Raw genomic sequence first — 20,203 nt, 5'->3', positions numbered from 1 at the left:
AGCTATTCGTGAAGGCAGGCTTAGTTTACATAACAGATAAACTATATACTAGATAGTAGTCATGAAAAGACTGCATCCGAGCAGTTACCAGTTAACACTCCTTGCAGCAACCGACCAACGGACAAAACTGCCTGCCACATAGAGGCAGTTAGTCCTCTCTTGGAATGTTGGACTTGACTGACAGCTTTATATCCCACAGTCCAGAGCTGCTCACACACCAAATTCACATGCAGAGGTGAGCAGAAATGACATACGGTAGGCTAAGCTTGGCAGGACAGCTGACTCTACTGCATTAACCCCTTATTGTATTAATTAGACTCAAGCATGCTAGTTATTAGAGGGTGGCTACCCTACAGAATAGGGACGTGGGTGGCGCTGTGGGTTAAACCACAGAGCCTAGGACTTGCTGATCAGAAGGTCGGCGGTTCGAATCCCCACGACGGGGTGAGCTTCCGTTGCTTGGTCCCTGCTCCTGCCAACCTAGCAGTTCGAAAGCACGTCAAAGTGCAAGTAGATAAATAGGTACTGCTCCGGCGGGAAGGTAAACGGCATTTCCGTGTGCTGCTCTGGTTCTCCAGAAGCGGCTTAGTCATGCTGGCCACATGACCCGGAAGCTGTATGCCGGCTCCCTCGGCCAATAAAGCGAGATGAGCACCACAACCCCAGAGTCGGTCACGACTGGACCTAATGGTAAGGGGTCCCTTTACCTTTACCTTACCCTACAGAATAAACCTTGGTTATAACTTGTGGTTTGTCTGGAGGAACACAGCTATACAGTGGTACCACGGAAGTCGAACAGAATCCGTTCCGGAAGTCCGTTCTACTCCCAAAACGTTCAGAAACCAAGGCGCAGTTTCCGATTGGCTGTAGGAAGCTCCTGCAGCCAATCAGAAGCTTTGGAAGTTGCGTTGGATGTTCGGGTTCCAAAGAACATTTGCAAACCGGAACACTAATTTCTGGGTTTGCGGCGTTCAGGAGCCAAAACGTTCGACTTGCAAGGCATTTGGGATCCAAGGTATGCCTGTAAAGCCACAAATACAGTGATACCTCGGGATGCGAACAGGATCCGTTCTGGAGCACTGTTCACATCCCGAATGGAACGCAAGACGCGACGGCGCGTGCGCGGGTCGCGTTTTGCCGCTTCCGTGCATGCGTGTGACGTCCTTTTTGACCATCTGCGCATGCACGAGCAGCGAAACCCGAAAGTAACACACTCCGTTACTTCCGGGTTGCCGTGGAGCGCAACTCGAACACGCTCAACCCGAAGCACATTCAGCTCGAGGTATGACTGTAAAACGTTTTAAGTGTGTTTTAAGTGCAATATACAATATGATACCAGATGGCAATGGTGAGCCTTATGGAGAACTCAATGCATTTTTCAAAACGCTTTAAAGCAAAGCATATTCAGAACAGTTTTTATATGTGTCTAGATTCTACCCAGAGGTTCAAACCACATGCTAAGCCAAACCGTACCTTAGCTCAGAGCAGCACATTAGCTGGGTTGGACAAGCAGAAAAAGCCTACAGCGCGATCCTATATATGTCTACTTAGCAGTAACCCACTAAGTTTAGGACTGCACAGTAAAGAAGAACTTGGGCACTACATAGCTTGGAGCCCAAAGACCAAGCTCCATTCACAAACTCAGATGACCAAATCTAGTCCAACACCCTGTGTCCCACAGCGCCAATCAGGTATTTCCGAGAAGCCGCCAAGCAGCACTTGAAGGCAACCCTCTTCTCCTGCTGTTGCTCCTCAGGAACTGCCATTCACAATTCTAAACTGCCTCTAAACACGAAGGTTCTATTATTCATCATGCATAGCAGCCATTGATACGTTTATGAATTTGCCTAAACCCCTTTTTAAGTCATTCAGCCTTTCATATGGCAGTGAATTCCACAGCCTAGTAAGCACCTCTTTTCGTTTGTTCCAATTTATTGGGAATCAAAACCAACATGCCTAGCAGCCGGCATGCAAATAAATTAATTAAAAAATCAGTAATAATTTTTTTTGAAAAAATGATAAGGCAAGAGAAGAAGGAAAGTCATTGATATCTTAAGGATGTAAAAATGAGTACTGTACTTTAAATTGTAAAACAGAAAATATAAAAGTGTGTGTGTGCAAATAATAATAATAATAATAATAATAATAATAATAATAATAATAATAATAATAATAATAATAATAATAATAATATTCGCGGCACATTGCCATGGAAATGCTGTTTACGCGGTTTTGGGGTACCCCAAAAAACTGTTGTGCCTTTAACAAAGATGGCCGTCTCGGCTTCGCTTGGGCTTCTCTATGACAAACCGGAAGTGGCTTCGTGGACTCCTTCCTTTCCCCCCCGGAAGTGATTCAGCTTTCTTTCGCGTCTCCGAGATGGACGTCGGAGAGAGGCAGGAGCCGTCGTAACTTTCGGGAATGGTGAGGCATTTTCGGGGCAACTTTTTCTAAAACCTCGGAGGTGGACCACCGTTAAGCGGGGGAAACATTTCCCACAGTCGGTTAAGGGCGAAAACGGCAGTGCTGAGGGTGGAAAGCGCATGCGCGACAGCGGGCGAGGAGGGAGGGCGGCGGCGCTGCGCAGGCGCGCGAGGCCTGCGTTTCTCCCCTCTCGTCGGTTCGAGCGAGATTCAGGGCGAAACCCCTGCAAGCCTGCGCAGATTGAGTAGCTTCTGCCCGCGCCCCCGCCGATTAGAACCCGCGGTGCCATACGCCCGGAATTTCCCGGACGCACATCCCCGGAATCGCTCAGAAACGTCCAAGTTCTTCGAGATTTTGTAAAGCTCAACAACTTTTGTGTCTGGATTTTCACTTTTTGAAATACGGCAACCCCATACTGATTTAATTAACTGTCCATGCCCTTGAGTGGAGCTCTGAATTTTTGTCTCCCTGGCGCAAATTTGTCACACTAGCTGCTTCACCACAGAATAAGAGTTGGAAGGGACTACACGGGTCATCAAGTCCAACCTCCTGCAATGCAGGAATCTTTTGCCCAATGTGGGATTTGAACCCACGACCCTGGGTTTAAGAGCCCTGGCTCAGCTGTCCCAGCTGTAAGCAACACAACCCTGTTAAAACGTAAAAATACGGTTGCCATATTTCAAAAAGTGAAAACCCAGACGCAAAAGTTGTTGAGTGCTTTTTTAAAAAATGGAATTCTACAAAATTTACATTTCTGGCATGAGCTGCCATTTGTCTGGATTTTCCTGGAGATTTCAGTGGTTTCCTCCTGGACACTGTTTCCGATGACTGTATGCCTGGGAAATTCCGGATGTATGGCAGCTCTATAAATGTTTGGGCACGCCATAAACTGAGTGAATGTGTAGCAACTACCAGTCGCAGATATACCCTTTTGGGGGGCAAAGAGTGGGCGGTTGCTGTGCAGCTCCAGACGGCCTGGACTGAAACTACCGTATTTTTTGCACCATAACACTCACTTTTTTCCTCCTAAAAAGTAAGGGGAAATGTCTGTGCGTGTTATGGAGGGAATGCCTACGGGTGGCATGCCTACGGATTTTCCTCCTCTAAAAACTACGTGCGTGTTATGGTCGGGTGCGTGTTATAGAGCAAAAAATACGGTAGTTCTCTGGTGCTAGTTCAATTGCAGGAGCCCCCCAGGCTCAGTTCCCAGTTAAAGGGGTCAGGCAGGGGATGATGTGAAAAGCCACATTGAAAAGAAAGTCCTGCTGGATCAGACCAAAGGCCTCCCTAGTCTCAACCTCTGGTTTGCCCCAACGGCCAGCCTGTTTTTAGAATTCTAGAAGGTGGTGCTGGGAGACGACTGCTCAGCCCCACAGCCTTTGCTTTTAGCTATGTGGCTGCTGGATTTTGCACCAGTTGAAGCTTCCAAGTCATCTTCAAGGGCACCCCCACATAGGTCCAGTCGTGACCGACTCTGGGGTTGCGGCGCTCATCTCGCTTTATTGGCCGACGGAGCCGGCGTACAGCTTCTGGGTCATGTGGCCAGCATGACAAAGCTGCTTCTGGCAAACCAGAGCAGCGCACGGAAACGCCGTTTACCTTCCCGCCGGAGCAGTACCTATTTATCTACTTGCACTTTGACGTGCTTTCAAACTGCTAGGTGGGCAGGAGCAGGGACCGAGCAATGGGAGCTCACCCCGTCGTGGGGATTCGAACCGCTGACCTTCTGATCGGCACGTCCTAGGCTCTGTGGTTTAACCCACAGCGCCACCCATGTCCCTTCAAAGGCAGCCCCATGTAGAGCATGTTGAATAATCATCCTTTTGTGTATCCTGAATGTTCCAGCATTCACCTTCCTTGGATCACCTCAAATGTTAGTACTGTATTAACATTGTGACAATAGATTTGTGGACGCCATTTCCATGGAAGGTGTTCTCTGTATAATAATAAAAAGTGGCTGAGGACATTTCCTTAGAAGCAAGTTTCTCAGATGGTACATTTCCAGGTAAATGTATTTAGGAATACAGTGGTACCGCGGGTTAAGAACTTAATTCGTTCTGGAGGTCCATTCTTAACCTGAAACTGTTCTTAACCTGAGGTACCACTTTAGCTAATGGGGCCTCCTGCTGCCACCGCGTGATTTCTGTTCTCATCCTGAAGCAAAGTTCTTAACCCAAGGTACTATTTCTGGGTTAGCGGAGTCTGTAACCTGAAGCGTCTGTAACCCGAGGTACCACTGTACACAAACAAAGGGTTCTTGTGGAGCACAACCAAACTCCATTGATTTCTGAATGCCTGGGGCTGCCAGGTTATGGGTGAATCAATAGACAAATCTGTGAATGAGTGGGGGGGGGGGAGAGAGACCTTATTGCTTATCCTCTGCAGCATCCAGTATTCGCCACATGGTTAAAATTAGCCCAGCATGGTATTAAAACAGAGCAGTAGTGCAGCCAGTGATTTTGTTTCTTTTTCTGTCGCAGACGTGTTGTATTCCAGACTGATGGCGTCGGGCACAGCGAGCCGCTCTGAAGACGAAGAGTCCCTGGCAGGGCAAAAAAGGAGCTCCTCACAAGTGTCGGGTGCCATTCCAAAACGGCGCAGTTCTTCCAGGTACCATGCTGGGTTGGGGAGGCAACATTGGGCAGTGGTTTTCAACCAGTGTTCCGTGGCACCTTGGGATGCCTTGAATGATATTCAGGGCAATATTGGCCTTTGTCCCTCCATCCCTCCCTCCCTCTGATGCCCTCTCGTGTCTCTGCCTCCCAAAGGCTTGCACGGCTGTTTGTTGCAGCAGCCCTGGCTACTAGCTCCCCGGGCGAATGGTGCCTCTGGGGCTGGCCAAGGAGTGCTGGTTGCCAAGAGCTGAGGTGGACAGAGTAAGCAAGCAAGTGGGCGAGGAAGCCCAGCCAGCCAGTCCTTGCTGTTGGGAATGGACGGACAAGTGGGAGCCTAGGCATGCTGGCCTTTCTTGCGCTTACAGTGTGCAAGGCCTGCCTGGGAGCTGAGTGCCCAGCTCCAAAGGGGAGTATTTCCACCATACAGGACTGGCGGTGCCCGCTGCTGCCATTGCTGCCTCCCAATGTAAGGTGCTGGCCTCACATTCATCTTTGGCCAGTCTCCCTCAGGCCGCTAAGGCTGGTGGCATCCTCTTCCCAGGCCCATGGGGCAGGGTGAGAAGGCAGAGATCAGGGACAGCAGTAGCAGCTACCCAGAGGACTTCCAAGGAGAGGGGAGAGGAGAGAAGGCTGAGGGAACATTGCACAAGGGGGCATGTTTGAAAAAGGGCGAGAGGCTGCAGCTCTGCAGGCAAGGGGTGACATTACTGGGCTCCTGAGCCCCACAGGGGTGCCACAGAAAGAGTGTAGTTGGTCAAGGGAGCCACAGACTCAAAAAGGTTGAAAACCTCTGAGCTAGGGAAAAGGAGGACAGCTGGTGCCTGAGCTTGAAGACTGGAGCAGCTGAGTAGAATAGAGATCATTGTGGGTTGGCTATGGTTCCCCCCCCCCTGAAATCCAGGTGCTAAAGGGTAGATAAATAGTCTGGCTCCTTTTCCCCCTAGGGGTTTCTACTGTTCTGAAGATAACTGGGAAATTCACCTGTGGGGCCACAGCATAAAACCCTAAAAGCTCTTTTAATTAGGAGGAGGAACCCAAAACAATGTGACTACAATCCTACAATATGGCTCACATGAAGGGGCAACATGGCTCTAAAGAAGCTGTGCATTTTACCCTATTCCTTAAGTTAAGCAGCTTCTCCTGGCCCTGTATCTGTGGTTTTTTTTAAATAGTTGTTTTTATTAAAGTATTTTCATAGTTAACAAGGGTACATACAATGTCTTTGTTCTCAATTCATCGAGTCCTTTCTACAGGTCAGTTATGTTTGGTGTGAGACTCTGCTGTTATAGACATTGTGAGGTTGCGGGGGTGAGAAAGAAGTGGGCATGAGATTTTTCTTGCTTTTGCTTAGTGCATGTGCAGAGTTTTTTGTCTCAGCATTGTGATGATAGGTTCTTTTACCTGTTTGTTTGATTTTATTGGGAGCGTGGGAGCTTGGAGAGCCCATAGCATGATTGGGTGCATTTAGTTGCTTGCAGTGAGTTTTCTTTGTGTGGGAGAGGGTTTGTTGCGTCAAGTTAGCTATATCAATTTGTATTCTATAGGGGGCGGGGCGCTATGTTGTTTTGTTGAGATGTGTATGTGATAAAGGGGGGAACATACTGGGGTGAAGCGATCCTCTTTTGCTGGTCCCCGTGTTAGTTTCAGTTTGTTGGTTAGCTTTTCTAGTCTGGCCCTGTGTCTGTTGAGGGATGGCTTCTGAAGTGGAGAGCCTTTTCTAGTCGTGGACAGTTTAGAACCCTGACTTCCAAATCACACAGGGAGTTTCCACAGGTGGAAAAGATTCTGTCCTCCACTCTGTAAGTTATGCCTCAACGTACGAGAAGCTAGGAGGAGCGGTGCTGCCTGCAGCCCCTTTGTATTCATCTTATTTGCAAAGGGCTCCTATAAATACAGTCATACCTTGGGTTACAGACGCTTCAGGTTCTGTTTTTTCAGGTTATAGACCGCCGAAACCCGGAAGTACCGGAATGGGTTACTTCCGGGTTTCGGCGGTTGCGCATGCGTAGAAGCACTAAATCGCGCTTTGCGCAGAAGCACCAAATCGCAACCCACGCGTGTGCAGTCGCAACACTGTGGGTTGTGAACGTGCATCCAGCACGGATCACGTTCGCAACCCGAGCGTCCAGTGTAACTGCAAGTGTGGTCCTGGTGGGTTCAGAACCAAATATGCCCCATTCAGAGTTGTAACCTGGCACCCTATTCATTTCCCCTTATGGTCCAGGCTTTGACCATTTTGTTTGATTTCTTTGCTCCCTGCTGCAAGGCCCATTTCCACCTGGCCTAGGAGCTGGGGCCCAGACTCCCCTCGAACAGCTAAAAAAGGCTCCTGGGAGGCTGGAGGGACATTGCTGGAACAACTCTTGGCTAAAATGTGTTATAACGTTTTAAATAGTTCTAATTTTTGTTCCTATGTTTTGTTTTTGTTGGGTTGGGGTTGGTTAAATGTTTACATGGGGTTGATGGTTATTTGAATTTGGGTATAACTGTAAACTTTATTATTATTACTAGTATTCTTATTATTACTATTACAATTAGTATTATTAGTTCCTACTGATTTATTGGTCTATAGTCTGTATAAGATATTCTGCTTTTTTATGTTTGATGTTTGATTAGGTTTTTATATATGTTGTAAGCCGCCCAGAGTGGCTGGGGAAATCCAGCCAGATGGGCGGGATATAAATGTTGTTGTTGCTGTTCTTCTTCTTCCTCTTCCCCGGACTTGTAAACAAATTCCTTTAAGTGGGGAAACCCCCCAGTCATTCTGAATCCCTTTGTGGACTTCAGCCTTTAGGAAGTTCCATTGACAACCCATATTCATATTGTTTGTAGCAGTGCTGATGAGGCCATTGGTGGAGGTAACTTGCTGCAATATAATACAGAATTTCCTCATTCTAGGTTCATCAAGCGGAAGAAGTTTGATGATGAACTGGTAGAGAGCAGCCTTGCCAAATCATCCAGCCGGGCCAAGGGTCCCAGTGGGGTGGAGCCAGGGCGCTGCTCTGGCAGTGAACCCTCTTCCAGTGAGAAGAAGAAGGTGAGTTGGGTGACATATACCTCCCTCGTTAAGAGCCACCATAGCAGATCTGTGGCCACATTATTCAAATTTGATGCTTTTGAAATCCTTGCAAACGTTTTCATCTCAGTGCTGCCCCTTAAGTAACCTTGTGATGCAGTTTGTCAGTGGCCACGGCTCTCTGCTACATTTTGGCTTCATTGTGTTGCTGTGCCTGTTGTAGTCTGTATGCCAACCTCTGCTTCCGCAGGTGTCCAAATCTGTCTCTGCACCTGTCACTCCAAGCCCAGCTCCAAACCCCAGCCTCACCAAGCGGATGAAGAAGAGCAAGCAGCCCTTGCAGGTCAACAAGGATTTGGGCCGCTGGAAACCCACCGATGATTTGTTGCTGATCAACGCTGTGCTTCAGGTAGCAGAACAGGGTTAAGACATATAGATAGATGCAGATATAGGGATGCCAGGCGTTCTTAAAATCAAGATCCACAGTGGATCAGGAACAGTATTTGATTTCAAGAAACTCGTAGTGACTGAAGTGAGGCTCCCAGGCAGTCTTCCATGTGCAGATGTTAAAATAATGACATCTGTAATGCCCTGAGCCCATTCTCTGTTGCCATATTGGCCTGGGTATGTTCCTGGGGCCTTGCGTTCCCACATTTTCTGGTGAGCTGCTGCCAGGTTGTGTAGACAGTAAGTGAGCTAGATGGACCATATAAGGCAGCTTCATATGCAGTGGTGCCTCGCAAGACAAAAAGAATCCGTTCTGTGATTCTCTTCGTCTAGCGGTTTTTTTGTCTTGCGAAGCAAGCCCACTGACGGATTAGCGCTATTAGCAGCTTTTAGCGGCTTATCTGCTGATCGGATCAGCTGATAAGCGACTTAGTGGCTTAGAAAAGGGGGGGGGGGGAACCAGCAGGAACTCGCAAGACATTGTCGTCTTGCGAAGCAAGCCCATAGGAAATTCGTTCTGCGAAGCACCTCCAAAACAGAAAACTCTTTCGTCTAGCGAGTTTTCCGTCTTGCGAGGCATTCGTCTTGCGGGGCACCACTGTATATATCAGCCTTTCTCAACCTGTGGGTCCCCAGATGATGTTGAACTATAACTCCCATCACCCCTAGCTAGCAAGGCCAGAGCTCAGGGATGATAGGAGTTGTAGTCCAACAACATCTGGGGACCCACAGGTTGAGAACCGCTGATATATATTCTCATGTGTTCTAATTCCATGCATTTTCAACATTGCTCAGTAATTACCTTTTTATTTATTTATTAAATTTATATACTGCCCTTTTAAATCTCCATCTTACCCAAAAGGGTTCTTAATGAATCATCCCACTAGGGCAGTTATGGTCAAACTCGGCCCTCCAGCTGTTTTGGGACTACAATTCCCATCATCCCTGACCCCTGGTCCTGTTAACTAGGGATGATGGGAGTTGTAGTCCAAAAACAGCTGGAGGGCCAAGTTTGGCCATCACTGCTCTAGGGAATAGACAGGGTGAAACAGAACAAACGAGTGCCTTGTAACCCTCGACAGCCTCACCCCTCCCCATTTTAAATTTATCCTAGTGATTTGAAATGTCTTAACTTGTAATGCCAATAAAGGTATTTGTATTGTGCTGCCCTATACCTGGAGGTCTCAGGGCTGCTCACAGAAAAGATCGCAATACATAAAAACAAAATAAGAACAATAACCCTCTTCCTTTGTCGTCCAGTGTGTTCTGTTTGAGCACAAAGCAGTTGAAGCCAATGGGGTTCCTTTCTGCCTTTTTCAAAATAGTCTGCTTGCCCTAGGCTGGAGCATGGTTGTCCACGGAGATTTGGGCATCTCTGTGTGAGCGACTGTGATTCGTATGGTCAGGCTTCACAGACATCTGTTACATGCAAGGAAGAGTCATTACAGTCATATCTCGGGTTACAGACGTTTCGGGTTGCGTACCGTGCCAAACCCAGAAGTACCGGAACGGTTACTTCCGGGTTTCGGCGCATGTGCAGAAGCGCTAAATGGCGCTTTGTGCATGCGCAGAAGCACCAAATCGCAACCTGCGCGTCGAGGGTTGCGAACACTGCAGGTTGCGAACATGCCTCCCGCACGGATCACGTTCACAACCCAAGCGTCCACTGTATTCCCAAGAGTAATTTCTCTTTCTCTTTCTCTTCCTCTCCGAAGACCAATGACTTGACCTCTGTGCACCTGGGAGTGAAGTTCAGCTGCCGTTTTAATCTGCGGGAGATCCAGGAGAGGTGGTACGCTCTGCTGTATGACCCCGTGATTTCCAAGTAAGTTTTCTCCTCTGCACAGAGTCACGTTTCTGAGAGTGGGAGGTATGGGGATTGATCCTATTAAAAGGGTGTCTTGTCTCCCAAGAACAAAGTGCTTCCTTTTCTGTCTGGCATCTATGGACCATCTAGGACTAGATGAGCTTGTGATGGGAGGGAAGACAATCCGTTATACCGGTGGAGGAACATGGTTTTCACCTAGCTCCGAAAGTTTTCATAAATGCTCTTACTTGGAAGTAAATTCTTTTGAAATGAGTGGGACTTGCCTTTGAAGTTTGTTTTTGGAATGGAAGGCTCTGTGTATGGGCAAGGAAGTTCCTTTACTGTCCTTTCCTCTTCGTTCTGCAGCCCTACAGAGTAGGAGGAAGGATGCGATATTCGCAATTTAGCCCCCTTTAAAAATAAAATAAAGTCAGGCTTCTTGATGAGACGGCACTGAAAGATGGAATCTCAGCACTGTTTGTTTCCAAACAGCTGCTGAGAGCAGAGCTGGTTTCACTGGGAAGCGTTTGTTCCCTGCTTCCTCAGTACCTGAAAGTGAATTGCCCCTTTGGCATATCCAAACCTCACCTAAGAAGGCAATTTTGCTTGTGTTTCTGGGGTTAAGGCATTTATGAGGCTTATTGGAAGTTTTAAGAGTGCTTACCCCTAATAAAAGTAGGTTTTGATTGCACAAATGAGACTCCCTATGGGTCCATCTTGGCATTTGTGAGGATAGAAAACCAACTACACACCCCTGTTTATGTTTTCCTTTTCTTTTTTAAGTTCTAAATTTTCTTGGGTGAATGCCACTGGTTGCTGTTTGGTGTGGGGCGACTGATCCCTTTTTATTCTCTTTTCCCCTTCCTCCACCAGGCTGTCTTGCCAGGCCATGCGGCAGCTGCATCCGGAAGCCATAGCCTCTATGCAGAGTAAAGTGCTTTTCAGCAAAGCAGAGGAGCAGCTACTAAGCAAAGTGGGATCGGTAAGGATCAAGAATGGGCTACTTCAACTGTAGCCCTGGTCACCTTAGAGCAGGGGTCAGCAGCCTTTTTCAGCAGGGGGCTGGTCCACTGTCCCTCAGACCTGTGGGGCGCCGGACTATATTTTTTTGGGGGAAATGAATGAATTCCTATGCCCCACAAATAACCCAGAAATGCATTTTAAATAAAAGCACACATTCTACTCATGTAAAAACACGCTAATTCCGGGACTGTCCACGGACCGGATTGAGAAGGCGATTGGGCCGGATCCAGCCCCCGGACCTTAGTTTGCCTACCCATGCTTTAGACTAGAGCAGCGGTTCTCAACTTGTGGGTCCCCAGATGTTGTTGTACTACAACTCCCATCATCCCTGAACTCTGGCCTTGCTAGCTAGGGGTGATGGGAGTTGTAGTTCAGCAACATCTGGGGACCCACAGGTTGAGAAAGGCTGCCTTAGAGGAAAGCAAGGCAGGGTTCAGAGTAGCTCCTTTTCTCCCTGATGATTTTTGGTAGAGTTTTGCCGTACCCTGTATAGCAAGTGGCTTGCTTGATATAACAGCCACCCTGGCATTTACAAACCTTTTCTTCTTTATGTGTGTAAATATTTGTGTGTGAGAGAGATTGTAATATCTTGTATACTAATAGCACACTCTGTTTCTAAGCGTTGTCTTTATGGACCCAAAATAACACCACTTCCTCATGAAAGAGGGTTGTCAACAGGTTTGGGGAAACCCCAGGTTTGCAGAAATGGTCGTAATCATTAGAAAAATGAGCCTGAAGGGAGGGAGATAACCAGAAACGAGGGCGCAGAATGCCCTGTCTCTGTAACTGGGGTGGGGGATGCTGCAAAAAGACCAAGGGACGAAGGATAATGGAACAGAGTTTCTCAAAGGGCATTCACTGGCTAAGCTGGAAGCCCAAACAGAAACATTCCACGCAGCAACAATTTCTTGAAGGCCTCCCTTGTATAATTTTGAGATGATTGAATGGCTACACAAAGTTTGCGGCCTGTAAATTTCATTCTCGTCTTTCTAGAAATCATAACAGTTCTTTCGCCCCCCCTCTAATTTTTATTAGATTTTCTGTTTTACAATTTTAAAGTACTCATTTTTACATCCTTAAAATATCAGTGACTTCCTTTCTTCTCTTTCTATGGTTCATTTTACATATCATAAATCCCTGCATATTTTACAAACACTATACCATTCAGGGTTCCATTATTACATCCATCAAAACTTATTTACACTGTTGAATTTATCTTAATGCTGCCAGCATTTTCAGCTGTACACAGTTATTTCCCATATAGTCAATAAACGTTTTCCAATCTTCTCTAAACGTATGTTCTTCTTGTTCTCTATGTTAAGTCTGCAAGCTGTGCGTATTCTTGACAGTTGACTTTTAACTTGATGGGCTTAACTAGAGTTAAAATCTCTATTCGTGGAAAATAAATGTGAGAAGCAGCCTTTGGCAGAGGTTCTTTTCTTCCTGCTTGAGCCTCCTTTCTCTTATTGATAGACCAGCCAACCCACCCTGGACACCTTCCAGGACCTCCTGCACAAGCACCCCGAGGTTTTCTACCCTTCCCGCACTGCCAAGGTCCTGCAGACGCATTGGCAACTCATGAAGCAGTACTACCTCTTGGATGATCAAACAGGTATGGCCAGCTAATCTGTTGCCAGGTTAAGTTTGGAACCTGCAGCTTGTGCCAGGATTCTGAACCATCCTTTGCCCTCTCTGGTCTCTTCCAGTGCAGCCACTGCCCAAAGGAGACCAGGTGCTCAACTTCTCCGATGCCGAAGACATGATAGATGACAGCAAACTAAAGTAAGTGAAAGGGGTGCGGCTAAGGCCAGTTGCGTTCCCTCTGTTCATTAGAAACACTCTGCCATCAGTATTCCTGGCCTACGCTTGTCTGGCTTAGTGGCTGGAGAACCTTTGGTTCCCGCCTGGATATATGTTAGCCTAAGGGTTAGTTAAACTCACATCCAGTCCACGCTTGAATAGGAATCTATCTTCATTTTTTTATTTACAACGTGAACACAATTTGAGTAGCGGCAGCTAGACTGGTGACTGGGAGCAGCCACTGAGACCATATAACACTGGTCCTGAAAGACCTACATTGGCTACCAGTACATTTCCGAGCACAATTCAAAGTGTTGGTGCTGACCTTTAAAGCCCTAAATGGCCTCAGTCCAGTATACCTGAAGGAGCGTCTCCACCCCCATCGTTCAGCCCAAGCACTGAGGTCCAGCTCCAAAGGCCTTCTGGCCGTTCCCTCACTGCAAGAAGTGAAGTTGCAGGGAACCAGGCAGAGGGCCTTCTCAGTAGTGGCACCCTCCCTGTGGAACGCCCTTCTTTCAGATGGCAAGGAAATAAACAACTATCTGACTTTTAGAATCTGAATCTGAAGAAGTGTGCATGCACATGAAAGCTTATACCCAGAACAAACTTAGTTGGTCTCTAAGGTGCTACTGGACAATTTTTAAAAAATATATTTTGAATTTTAGAAGACATCTGGAGGCAGTCCTGTATCAGGAAGTTTTTAATGTGTGGTGTTTTATTGTGTTTTTAATGTTCTGTTGGGAGCCACCCAGAGTGACTGGGGAAACCCAGCCAGATGGACGGGGTATATAAATTATTATTATAGCAAACAACTTGTTAATGCAGATGATCAGTTGGAGGGGGTTGGATCTGCCTGAGATTAAATTGCCAGCCCTTGAGGCTGCAACACAAAGTGACCAAGAAGAAGGCCAGAGAGAGGGGTTTCCCCCCTAAATGAGTTGGTCTAAACCAGATTAGGTAGATGTTCAATGTGGGAGCAATTAATTGATGCATTCTAACTGATCCTAAGGCTTGATCAGATTGACACTGGGAAAACGAAAGCATTTCTAGATAGGGAGACTAGGGGGCAATATAACATATAACACGGTGCCCAGTTGGCACACATCATCCTTAAAGCTTAAAATCCGAGACAAGTCGCTGCTGCTGTCATTGTCCAGATGAGGACACTGTGTGACTTAATGCCTGAGGCCACCTGTTTGAGAGAGCAGATGTGGGGCCTTTCAGACCTAGGGTAATACTAGTTAATGAGTGGAGTCCATGGTGAGTTTTGTTTCTCCTCATTTTTCATCCAGCAGTCTGGCTCCTGCTGTGCTGCAGTTTTGAGCATTACTGTGCTTCTCTCAACATGCACATGGCAGATCCCTAATCCAGCCAACACAGGCTAGTGTTTTTTGAGAATATATATATATTATAAGTGGCCCAGGCAGTGGAGTTGAGTGATCAGTTACCAATTCAAGATCTAACATCTCTCTCCCTCTCCCTCCCTCCTCTCTCCTGTAGGGATGTCCGAGACGAGGTGTTGGAGCATGGTGAGTTGGGTGCTGTTTGTTTCAAGAGGTGGAGCAAAAATAACGCTCTTCAAATGACTCCGTCTCCATAAAACTCTGTGTGATCCTGGATGGTGTATCCCTGTGAGCCAGCTCTTGGGCGAAGCTGGAAAAAACTCCGATCTGTAAATTCGGAATCACTTGTAATATGTGTTAGAATCCCTATTGGGCAGCTATGGGCAGGTAGCAGGACTGAGCCTCACGTATTCCATATGTAAGGAAGCTGCCCCTTCATTGTGGAGGCCAGCTCTCTCAACATGGATTGGGTGCTTGCAGAGAGAGGAGCTAAGCTTTCTCCTCGTCTTGCCTTAATGGTCGCAGGCTGGATCTACACTTGTGGTTTATAACGGTAAAAATGTGTTAAAAACGCCAGAGGGCGCTGCAGAGCAGCGAGCCACCAGCAAAGGGAAACTGCATTAAGCATTATAGAATGTTAAATCTGAAAACGTTTAGAAGAACAATGTAGGTCCAACCCTAGACGGAAGCGAGCTTTACCTGCACTTGAATAATTTATCCAGCCCCAAGACCACTTCTCTCTCTTTCTCTCTCCTGGTTTTTCATGATTATTTATTTAAAGTTACCTTACTTTAGTTTCCCTTTCAAAAATCTGTTCCTCATGCTTGTGGCCTTTCTCCACGCAGAACTGACAGTGGCAGACCGGAGACAGAAGCGTGAAATCCGGCAACTGGAGCAAGAGCTCCACAAGTGGCAGGTGCTGGTGGACAGCATAACAGGTGAGAGAAGAGCCACACTATGTCTCTTCTCGCGGGTGAGAAACCCCATCTCCTAGTGTTGCGGCACCTGTTCCCCCAGGACTTCCAGCTAACATTAGGCAAGCGCGTTTGTTTATTGCTTTTGATGTCTGCTAAGAGCAGCTTCGTGGAGGTAACCCTATCCAGACAACGTAATGTTATTATGTGCATTTGTTTTTGTTAAAGTTTTTTTGCCTCCATTTTCATGGTTTTATTTATATACTGCTTTAGTCTAAGAAACATCAACACAGTTTACAATGTTGTATTCTATAATAATAATAATATTGCCTACTGTTCGTAAAGTCTGCTGTTACTGCTACTGTTGAGCGAATACTTCATAGAGGTTGATTTTTTTATTCAATAATATATAAACTTTCATTGAATAAACATGGAACGCCCTCCCATCAGATGTCAAAGAAATAAACTTCTGTCTGACTTTTAGAAGATGTCTGAAAGCAGCCCTGTACAAGGGAGGTTTTTTTAGTGTTTGATATTTCATATTTTGTTGGAAGCTGTCCAGAGTGGCTGGCAAATAAACAACAACAACAACTGCTATTACTATTAAATAAAGGGCTCCTTTGGTGAGAGCAACTGAGTAAGAGTCCTGGAGACACAACCCACCTTTCCTTGCCCAGTATGCTTTGGTTACCATGGCCTTCCAATGGCCATGTCTGTCTAATCCTTCCTTTTCTTTCTCCCAGGAATGAGTTCCCCTGATTTTGATAACCAAACATTGGCTGTGCTGCGTGGAAGAATGGTGCGTTATCTCATGCGCTCCCGGGAGGTGAGTCCAGTCTGTCGTTTGGCTTAGATTGAGACAGTGCAGAGCTTTTTCAAGGTAGGATTGCATCAGAGAGAGCAAGTTGCATATAGTTCTGTCAGTAACAGAGCCAACATTAACAGAACAGAACATCAGTGTCTGACACTAATTTTAAAACGTGGGTGGGTGGCACTGTGGTCTAAACCACCGAGCCTCTTGGGCTTGCCGATCGGAAGGTTGGGGGTTCGAATCCCTGCGACAGAGTGAGCTCCTGTTGCTCTGTCCCAGCTTCTGCCAACTTAGCAGTTTGAAAGCACGCCAGCGCAAGTAGATAAATAGGTACCGCTGCGGTGGAAAGGTAAATGGTGTTTCTGTGCGCTCTGGTTTGTGTCACGGTTTTACGTTGCGCCAGAAGCAGTTTAATCATGCTGGCCACATGACCTGGAAAGCTGTCTGTGGACAAACGCTGGCTCCCTCGGCCTGAAAATGAGATGAGCGCCACAACCCCATAGTCACCTTTGTCTGGACTTAACCGTCCAGGGGTCCTTTACCTTTTACCAATATATATAAATTTGTAGCCTCTACAGAATTCCCAACTATATTTCTAAGCCAAAAATAACAGTTGTAGGGGTGTTTGTGTGTGTATTTACATTCAAGAGTTGGAGAACTCCTTTTCACAAGTAAGTATCTTCAGTATGATTCTACTTCTAAGGAGCTCCATTTTCCTCTTCTGCTATGGTGCAACTTTATCTGTAATGTGGAATCTGGAATCAGCCTCCCAAGAGATTGTAGGCTTTTGCTAACAGCAGCTTCAATATCCATGTCAGAATGCAATGCACAAATTCAGCTGGAAAACGCAGTGAGCCAGATTCACTTAATGAGTCGTGCTAGCAGAGGCCCACACAGGAACTTCGGCTAGCTCAATGGGGCTTATACTGCTCACCCCTAAATTGGTTCTGAGGGGGTCAGGAGAACCCCCATAACAGCACGCAAAGGGAGGAGAGAGGGGGTTGATCTGTTTGGCAAGGAAGGTAAAATGCTTGCGCTGATGGAACGATTGCCATAGCCGTGTTGATTTGGCTAATTAATTTTGATGGCTGTGGATTGCAATTTCCTTGGAGCAAAATGCTGGTCCCCTTGACACACGGTGAACGTTTCTGTTTGTTTCCTCTTCCAGATCACACTTGGCAGAGCCACCAAAGACAATCAGATTGATGTGGATCTAGCGCTCGAGGGGCCAGCCTGGAAAATATCCCGCAAGCAAGGTGCTTGAGATTGGGCTACTGCCTCTGAGTTGCTCGGGGAGAAGGACTTTGTAGGACAAGGGGTGTGAAACTGTGGTAGGATGGAAAGGGAAGGCAGCCCTTTGAATGCCTGCATATGGCTGATAAGTTACGCCTCCTTGTTTAATTTCTCTCCGTGGTTCCTGATGTGAATGCCATGTGATATCAAGGTGCCTTTGGGTGTTTTGCTGTGTCAGAAATTGCAGGCGAGGCAGTTGCTGTTCCTTGCCCTAAATCAGGAATTGGTAACTGAAGGCCACATGAGGACTTCCAAGACATTAGATGGAAATATGTGGACTTTTTAACTATACCTGAAGGAGTGTCTCCACTCCCATCGTTCAGCCTGGACACTGAGGTCCAGCTCCAAGGGCCTTCTGGCGGTTCCCTCACTGCGAGATGTGAGGTTGCAGGGAACCAGGCAGAGGGCCTTCTTGGTAGTGGCGCCCGCCCTGTGGAATGCCCTCCCATCAGATGTCAAGAAAGTAAACAACTACAGTCATACCTTAGGTTACAGATGCTCTAGGTTGCGCGTTTTCGGGTTGCGCACTGCACCGAACGGGTTACTTCTGGGTTTCGGCGCATGCGCAAAAACACCAAATTGCAACCCGCATGTGCGCAGACGCGGCGCTGTGGGTTGCGAATGTGCCTCCCGCACAGATCACGTTCACAACCCAAGCGTCCACTGTATCCGACTTATAGAAGACATCTGAAGGCATCCCTGTTTAGGGAAGTTTTTAATGTTTGATGTTTTCTTGTGTTTTTAATATTCTGTTGGGAGCCACACAGAGTGGCTGGGGAAACCCAGCCAGATGGGTGGGGTATAAATTATTATTCTAGCAAACAACTTGTAAATGCAAATGATCAGGTAGAAGGGGGTTGTATCTGCCTGAGATTAAATTGCTGGCCCTTGAGGCTGCAACACAAAGTGAATAATAATAATAAATAATAATAATAATATATATATATATTGGTGTTTAAAAAGGCACAATTAGGAAAGTCCAAATTCAGTGACATTTCCCAGTTTGCACATTTTAAAATAGCCTTGGAAAAATTGACCTGAGCTGCTCACTTTTGAGAGCCAAAATTTCCAATAAGGATATTGCAGATTCAGGGTCTCTAACCTGCTACAAAACACACACTTTCAATTACCCTCGACTTACGAGGCATTCTCTGCAAGCAGTTGTGGCCAGTTTTCTTCCTTCTGCTTGGAAAGTCTAACTTCTCATCTCTCCATGCGCGCACACAGGTGTCATCAAACTGAAGAACAATGGCGACTTTTTCCTGGCAAACGAAGGCCGGCGGCCCATTTATGTGGACGGGCGCCCAGTGCTTTGTGGCAGCAAATGGAAGCTCAGCAACAACTCGGTGGTGGAGGTGAGCTGTTGGAGGTGGGCAGGGCGGAGGGCTGTGCTGCTTTGTGGTGAAAGGTTTCACAGTCTTCTTGGTTGATGGTTCCATAACAAGATGATGCCAGTATCCAGAGCAGCTGAGCCCGGCCCTAAATCCATGGGATGCTAGACTCCCTTGCCTGTTGTGAATTTTGATTCCGCACAGAACCAGCAAACATAATAAATAAAAAGTGCTGGGGTGTAGTTTCTTCAGCTGCTGTCCGCCAAGAGCCTGGTGCTAGCTGGAAGGTAGACAACTTCCTTGAGGTTGGTTTATTACCTGTCCAGAGAGCCTCCGGTTCGGGAAGACATCGTTTCTTGCAGCAGCCAATTTGGCCTCTCAGTGAGGTGGGCTAGGCTATAAAACACAGCTTTCCAAAGTGTGTGTTGCGGCACATTAGCGTGTCGGCTGCTAGAAAAACTGAATTCCTTGTGTCGTGAAATGATGCACGTCTAAAAAGTGTATCACCAACACGACAAGTTTTGAAAGCTCTGCTGTAAAAGATGCAGCGCTTTCACTTCTTCCCTTCCGCCCCCCCACCCCACCCAGACTGACAGCCCTTCTCTTTCTCCCTAGATCGCAAGCTTGCGCTTTGTCTTCCTCATCAACCAAGACCTGATTGCGCTTATTAAGGCAGAGGCTGCCAAAATTGCCCAGCCCTGAGGCTTGGATCAAGCCCAAGGCTCCATTGGACCCGTGTGTGGCTGCCCACCCCCTGCCCCGGACTCCTTTTGCCAGCAGGGACCACCATGCTTAATGATGAAGATGCAGCTATATAGAGCCTGCCCTCCCTTAGGCTAGGACTGAAACTTCTTGGGGGCCTTTTCCTTTGCGGCTGAGGAGGACGACGAGCTCTGCTTCATCAGTCAGCGGATCTATGTAAAAGAAAGGTATGAGCCAGGTCTTAGACCAGGACCATGTTTGGGTGTTCTTGGCAGTGTGGGGCATTTGTTGGCGAGGGTTGTGCGGCTGTTGCGCTGGATACTTTGGGACGGAGTGACGAAAACCACCATGGAGGATTAAGGGCCGGGGAGTAAGTGTCAAAACAAGCTAATAAATAGTTGCAAATCTCACTACTCTGTGTTGTGCTGGTGGCCTGCTTCTTTGTACACAACCATCTTTTCAGCTCTCGCCAAACAGATTCACACGTTTGGGGCGGAGGGAGGAACATGTTTTGAAGCAGTCATGCAATGATTGAGGTCTGTCAGTTGATACTATGCTCTCTTTACATTATTCTGCAGCAGTAGTGATTAATGTTTTGCCTTGCCTGTCTCTCTCTGCAGCGTAGTCTAGAGTTTAATTTTCACAAAGTTATTAAAGGAAGAGTGGAATAGCTGGTT

General features: G+C 47.0%; 1 protein-coding gene across 1 annotated transcript; it reads left to right on the top strand.

Moving 5' to 3' along the window:
• Window positions 1-2,279: 2,279 nt before the first annotated feature.
• Window positions 2,280-19,936, top strand: MCRS1 (microspherule protein 1). Its single transcript, XM_081181457.1, has 14 exons — window positions 2,280-2,424; window positions 4,905-5,034; window positions 7,938-8,076; window positions 8,306-8,464; window positions 10,218-10,327; window positions 11,183-11,291; window positions 12,806-12,944; window positions 13,039-13,114; window positions 14,633-14,661; window positions 15,321-15,413; window positions 16,133-16,215; window positions 17,369-17,456; window positions 18,721-18,848; window positions 19,440-19,936. Exons 2-14 carry the CDS (start codon window positions 4,925-4,927, stop codon window positions 19,524-19,526), a joined length of 1,350 nt encoding a protein of 449 aa, XP_081037583.1. The 5' UTR covers window positions 2,280-2,424; window positions 4,905-4,924; the 3' UTR covers window positions 19,527-19,936.
• The last annotated feature ends 267 nt before the right edge of the window (window positions 19,937-20,203 follow it).

The sequence above is a fragment of the Podarcis bocagei genome (assembly GCF_964188305.1).
Source record: "Podarcis bocagei genome assembly, chromosome: 2".
NCBI classification, from domain to species: domain Eukaryota; kingdom Metazoa; phylum Chordata; class Lepidosauria; order Squamata; family Lacertidae; genus Podarcis; species Podarcis bocagei.
This window is presented reverse-complemented; position numbering and strand designations above follow the sequence as displayed.